This window comes from Phaseolus vulgaris, chromosome 11, assembly GCF_000499845.2.
Source record: "Phaseolus vulgaris cultivar G19833 chromosome 11, P. vulgaris v2.0, whole genome shotgun sequence".
In the NCBI taxonomy this organism is placed as follows: domain Eukaryota; kingdom Viridiplantae; phylum Streptophyta; class Magnoliopsida; order Fabales; family Fabaceae; genus Phaseolus; species Phaseolus vulgaris.
Genome location: NC_023749.2, coordinates 34,462,126 through 34,468,862, shown reverse-complemented (window position 1 = coordinate 34,468,862; position 6,737 = coordinate 34,462,126). Strand labels below are relative to the sequence as shown.

Below are 6,737 nucleotides of genomic sequence, written 5' to 3'. Positions count from 1 at the left end.
TTGTTAAGGTGCTACGGGCAGGATATTACTGGCCGACTGTGCAGGGCGACTGTATAGAGTTTGTTCGTAAATGCTTAAAGTGTTAGGAGTATGATACTTTATCTCACCAGAAACCCGATAACCAACATTGTATCCTTCCCCATGACCCTTTGCAAAATGGGGAATTGACATCATTGGGCCCTTCAACCCAGGTAAAGGACAATGTAAGTTTCTCTTAGTAAGAATTGATTATTTTACTAAGTGGATAGAGGTTGAGCCATTAACGACTATTACAGCACGAAATGTTCAGAATTTTGTATGGAAGAATATAATTTGTCGTTTTGGCATACCACATGTCATCATCACTGACAACGGTTGGCAGTTTATCGACCGTGGACTTGTTGAGTTTTATGAGAAACTCAACATCAAACACATCACTAGTTCAATAGAACACCTCCAAACCAATGGACAAGCCAAAACTACGAAGAAAATAATTCTTAACAAAATGAGAAAGAGACTCGGCCCAACGAAAGACAAATAGACCGAGGAACTCCTTGAAGTCTTATGGGCTTACAGATGCACACCACAAACCACCACCTAAGTAATCTGATACAGTCTGACCTATGGTTCAAAGGCTATGATCCTAGTTAAAGTCGGGTAACCTTCCCTACGACGTCAATTGTTTGATATAAACATCAATGAGGAGTTTCCCGCCGACCAAGACCAGTTTCCCATTGATGATGACATCTTTTTCTTCGTCATATTGGTCGCCATCGAGGGGAACGCCATGAAAAAAGGCCGCCTACTGGATACCTTGGTTAAAACTTTGTTTGATGATCCGAAGCAGGAAGGATTGATAATGCTATAGCTCATCGGCCAGGGCCTTCTGCTTAGTAGCTGCTTCCTTTTCGACCTTCAGTCGATGGACCTTCTTAGCTTCTAGCTTAGCCTCTAGAGCTGTCACTTTATTTTTCCCCTTGTCAGCTTCAGTACTGACTTGGCGCATTTTCTCTTCCAGCGACCCCATCGCCTTCAGGGTTGCCTTCAACGAGCAGGAGGACTCATCCAACTCACTTTTTAACTTAGCCAGCACAGTGGTTGAGTTCTTCTCCAGCTCGTCCCCAACGTCCGACTGACCGTCTCAGCATCTCTACCAGGTCTGCGACCAAGTTATTTGTCCAAATCGCAACCACTATACTCTCCTCCTCAGGGGGTGAGAGCAATTTGAACCCCCGAGCGAGTTGAAGACGCTTGTCTAGTACCAAGGGGGAAGAAAAAGTCGACCCCGCCTCCAAGCGAGGTTGGGGGTTGAGATGACTGAGCCAGTCTTTCCCTTTTTCTTCGGCCTTGTAGCCGAGGGCTCATCCCAGAAGCGGGAACCAAATCAATAATAGGAGTGGTATTGCCCATCCCTATATTCTTGAGTGACCCCTTATGCCGCTTCGCTGCTTGTCATCTTAATTGTTTCAGCACATTCATGGACTCGAGGTCAACATAGCGAATAAAAACACAAGTATATTAAAATGAAACATACTGATTAAATCTACTTATTGGTGGGTCGACTCATAATCTTCCGAGTTAGAAGCCTATTCAAAAGTTGGTCAAAAACATGGAAAACCTCCTTAGCTTTAACGTTCAAAACGACATGATCCTGCCACCGTTAGATCTCTTTGATAATTAGATTTGGGTGATAAATTAATCAACAATTAAAACTAAAACTATATGACACTTATGTAAATAATGACACTTATGAATTACACCAAAGACCGTACAAACATTACACGGATTGATTCTTCAGAGAAAACGAAAGATAGTTGTTGGATCAGCTTCTGTCATAAGAAGAAATTTTTTTCACCATTTTCATAACACATTGATGGGGACACTCAGGTGGTTATCTCACTTATAAAAGGATTAGAGAATAGTTTTATTGGAAAGGGCTACACAAAGACGTTAGAGTTTGGGTCGTTGTCACACAACATTTGGCCTTGTGAAAAACAGAGATGCCATTTTTAATAGTGCCTTCTTGAAAAGAGTTTATGTCACATTATTCAGTCAAATTGTTGAAATCCACTAATTTTCACCCCAATTCCAATGGCCAAATGGAAGTTGTCAACAGAGTTTTGAAAGATTATTTAGGTTGTGTTACCGAGGACTTTCCAAACAAATAGGTTGACCATTTATCTTCAGTTGAATTATGGTACAATACCAAATTTCACACAACAACTAGAATGATAACATTCAAAGCATTATATGGTTATCCTCCTTCAATGCCCAATACCACTTTGCAGGGAGATTCTCTGGTGGAAGCAATTGATTACACCATAAAAATTAGAGAACTGATGTTAAAATCTTGCACCTCAATTTACAAAAAGTTCAGAATAAAATGAAACTATATGCGGATTAGAAAAGGATATATAAGGTATTTCATGTGGGAGATTTGGTCTAGTTAAATATATATATATGATCTGATGTGCGTGATGATCATTAATTGATTCTCATTGTTGTATTTGTAAAGCAATAAAGCTTTGTGTTGTGTTTTTATAGTAATGATTTTTCTATATCAAAAGCTTGCAAGTGTAGTAATGAATATTGCATATACATTGACAGTTACACATATGGACACGTGGCTCGCATCCAGCTGTACACGTGTCACCATCTGGAGCATCCTTGACTTGGGCGTCACTTCTTACTCTTCAGGCTTATTTGACTAAGTTATCCATGCAAGGAGTAACTCGGTGTATAGCTGCCTTGGAGCGCGATCTCTTCTGTGTGGCGAGTACGGGTGTCTTCATACACACCTTCCCTGTGGTCTCGCCGGCCGCCATCATGATCTACTTCACTTGCTTCATCGTGCATGTTCGGGTAAGCTGTTCCCCGATCTCAACCTCTGGCTAGCTAGGGAATGACTATCTGACGACTTCATCCTCTGCTTCTAAAGCCTGAAACAAGCTTCCCTGATCCTTCGGCGATGTCCTTCTTTCGGCGATCTCTAATCACTTGGTCGCCTAAGTTCGCATCCGGCGACTCTATCTCAAGCCCGGTGACCGCCGGTTTAGGTATGCTAAAGATCGGAGCACGCCAACTTAATAACTGGCGACTACACGAGCCCCCCTACTTCCTTCCCTTCTGCCAGCCAGGTGTCCCGTTCAACACGTCTATATAATAGCTTGCTGCCACGTCATCACTTCCGAGCACCTGGGCGGTACACAAGCCCCCCAGTCTTAAACGAAGACTTGTCCAGCGAAAAGACTAAGAGGTCAGGTCACTGCCGATCTGCGTGGCACTGGCACAGAATTCCAAACGCTCGTACCCTCTGCTTTTCTGACGCGCCACCAAACACCTTTTTCCAATCGCTCGACACGTGGCTTCATCAACGGTCATCTATAGCTGTCGTTTGCGCTTCCAAAAGCGTTTGAAAAACCCTTAAACCCTTTCATTTTTACTGTTTCATCATCTCTCTGCCTTCTCAAAAACGCTCTGAGTTTCCTCTGCAAACCCACGACGCTCTTCAACTCTCTCAATCCCCAACTCCCTTCAACGCTCATCTGATAATCAAAAGGTACCTCTTTTACTCATTCTGTTGATACCTGTTGCATTTTAACCGATTCGCATCATCCATTATCTATCTGGTGCATACGCTGTGGGTTGTTTTTTCCTTTTCTTCTTCCTTCTCGCAACTTACGGCTCCGTCTTCCATTACTTTCATCACAACGAACTCTCGTTCGTTCGTTTTTCATCCTTCGTCCACAATCGAGTCGATCTCTACAACCTTTGTTCATCTTTCTTTTTTCTTTTTCCTTTGCAGTTCCTGCGATGGCTCGTACAAAGACCACCGCGAATCCTCCTCCTTCATCACGAAACCCGCCATCCCAAGCGCATAACCTACCGCGAGCATCTGGTGCTCCCTCTTCCCAGGCTGAGAGGCCTGCAACCTCTCGTCCCAACCTTGCTCAGGCAACCTCACCAGTCGCCGGAGGAGCCTCCATTCCCACTCCAGACTTCAAAAAACTCTACCCATGGGCCACCCCAACTTTGCTGAAGGAGACTTCTTCAGTAAATTCTGCGTTGGCGGTGCTACGGTTGAAGAAAGGGGACGAACCCAACCTCTCGTTCCACAAGGAGCACGACGACAAACTGATGGTGATGCCTTGCTCTCCCGACGTGCCAATCTGCGTGGATAACAAGGGGAACAACGGCGAGTTGTTCTGCTTCATTTACACCACTCTCTTCAAGAAGGTGAAACTCAGGCTTCCCTTCACCCGTTTTGAACGGGAACTATTGACTGAGCTCAACATCGCCGCTGCCCAGCTCCATCCCAACAGCTGGGCATTTCAAATTATGTGCGCGCACTTGGGACTACCGGCCTCGGTAGACGTCTTCCTTTTCTTGTTCGAGGCCAAGAATCCTGGAGACCGCCTCTGGGTGAGCTTAAACGGAATTGCTGGGAGATCGATCCTCTCTATCTTCCAGCAATCTTACAAAGATTGGAAGGGAAAGTTCGTCCAAGTGCGCCAAAATGATCAAGACCCTTCGCTGCTCGATGGCTTTCCCTTGTACTGGGTAAACAAGGGAAGCAAGGACTCCAAGGAGAGCTTCAGAAGGCCAAGAAGTCCTGACAACATGGGCGAGTTGGACAAGGATCTATGCCTCTTCTGGAAAGGCGTAGCAGACGCTAACATTACCTTCCCCACCTCCGCAATAATCACCTTCGAGTTCCTCGAGGGCCAACTCGAAGCTCACATAGGTTAGCGCTTACCTCGACTTTTAGGTTTTCGTCTTGTGCTGCATCTCTGTTATTTATTATTAGGCGTCCTGCTTGAGGCGCATTAGACTTGTTTTTTATTTCCTGCACCATTTGTTTGCATCATCCGCACCCGTACTCGTATATTTTACTTTTACTTTCGCGCTTACTTGTATATTTTTGCACTGTGCAGACCTCATGTTGGGCAAAGGCAAATTGGCTGAACTGAGGGCGCTCGCCCGAACCCACAGATTGACGTCGGGCTCTCAAACCGTGCCAAACTCGGTGGTGGAGATCGCTGCTGCCCAGGGCAGATCGCCCCCTCAAGGCCCAGCTCCTTCAGCGGCACTGCCCGCCCCTCAACGAAAGAAGCTCGTCTTAAAGAAACCAAAGAGGAAAACTCCTCAAGTGGTTCAAGAAGACGAAGATGAAGATGATGAGGCAACTGAGGACGGCCTCATTACCAAAAGGAGAAGGGTGGCACCTTCTTCACCACCTGCTCTACCAACACCAACACCGCCTTCTCCCCCAGCTCCAACACCGCCAGTCCAAGCAATACCCTTGGCAACTGCACTTCCTGCGGTTGAAGGCAATGAGCCCAACTTCATGGAGAACCCTCCGAGCGCCTCCAAGCCATTCGTATCTGCTGGAGAGGGTCCCCCTTCAACTGCCTCAATCGCTGAAGCTGCACCAGGTGGGGATGAGGGCGCTCACAACTCGCCAATACTCATTACCGAGTCCCCCTCTTCACCACCACGCCAGGAAACCCAACTTCCTCAACCAATTCAAGAGGGTGGTGGTGAGAGTCAGCACCAGGCCCCTTCAGCCCCTCCACCAGCAGCGGCCGCAAGCCTTCCCCCGGCGGTCAAAGAAATCTGGGGTACCTTCACAGCTAAGCTCAAAATGATGGCAGAGGACCTCCCCTCCATCATAACAAAATCTGTGGAGAGTTCCACCGAAAAACTTCAGGATGATATCTCCACACTCCAAGAGGAGAATCGCCTGATAAGGATTGATTCGGAGAAGCTATCCTGCAACCTCATGATGGCGGAGATTGATCACTCAAGGGTGGAAGACGCCATGAGTGCCGAGCTGAGGGTTGCACGCAAGGAGGCCTCCGATCTACGCCAGAAACTGCACCTCCTAGCTCAAGAGAAAATCGAGCTGGAGAGTAAGCTGGTTCCCTACCGACTCAAGGTGGTTGACTTGGAGGCATCAATAAAAGCGGATGCAGCCAAGGTAGAGAACCTCGAGAAAAGGTCGGTTGATCGGGAGGTTCTCCTTGGAAAGGTCGAAAAGGAGAGGAACGACGCTGTGGCTGAGCTCGCCGAAGCTAGAGAGGAAAACAAAAGAACTGTTACAGAGCTGGCCCAGGCACGGGAGGAAAGCAAAAAGGTTGCTGAAGACCTCGTTCAAGCTCGTGAGAAAACTGAAGAACTGAAGAAACGAGCTGACGAGCTAGAATAGCAAACCGAGGGGTTCAAAAAGCAAAACGAAGAGCTCGAACTGAGCTCCGCCCAAGTCCTCGCCGTTGGGTTCGACGCCGCTCTGGAGCAAGTCGCCTGCCAGTACCCCGAGCTCGACCTCTCCATGGTGTCACTATATAACGAAGTAGTGGATGGGAAGATCGTGCCTTCTGAAGATTAGTCATCTCCCTCCACCGCTTATTCCTTGATATATTTTTGCACAATCTTTAAGCCTTGCTTGTAATATTTTTCCTCTCTTCTTATGTACTTGAACTGATACTGCCTTTATTATAAATTTTTCTGCTTCTACATATGGTCTCTCTGTCTGCTTTGCTTCTCCTTGTAAAAACTGCTTAAACAAAGTAACTTAGCGATTCTACCGTTTACTTAATGCTTCAAACTCGATCAAACTATCACCTTTCGAACGACGGCATTTTAATAACTTGTGAACTTTAAGACAACGAACTTCAGCGTGAAACTACTTACTAACAGCAAGTTTCAATCCAACTGATAGTTTAAGATGTAGTTCACCTGATCTGCTCCATCAAAAT

At 46.2% G+C, this 6,737-nt stretch overlaps 1 protein-coding gene across 1 annotated transcript; it reads left to right on the top strand.

The window, feature by feature from the left end:
- The first annotated feature begins 5,326 nt into the window (after positions 1-5,326).
- On the top strand, positions 5,327-6,187 carry LOC137805914 (filament-like plant protein 1). The gene has a single exon (XM_068605796.1). It carries the CDS (start codon positions 5,327-5,329, stop codon positions 6,185-6,187), a length of 861 nt encoding a protein of 286 aa, XP_068461897.1.
- Positions 6,188-6,737: the final 550 nt, after the last annotated feature.

Excerpts from the sequence above, each read along its gene's own strand:
- LOC137805914 (XM_068605796.1), top strand. The coding sequence starts at position 5,327 with ATGGAGAACCCTCCGAGCGCCTCCAAGCCATTCGTATCTGCTGGAGAG.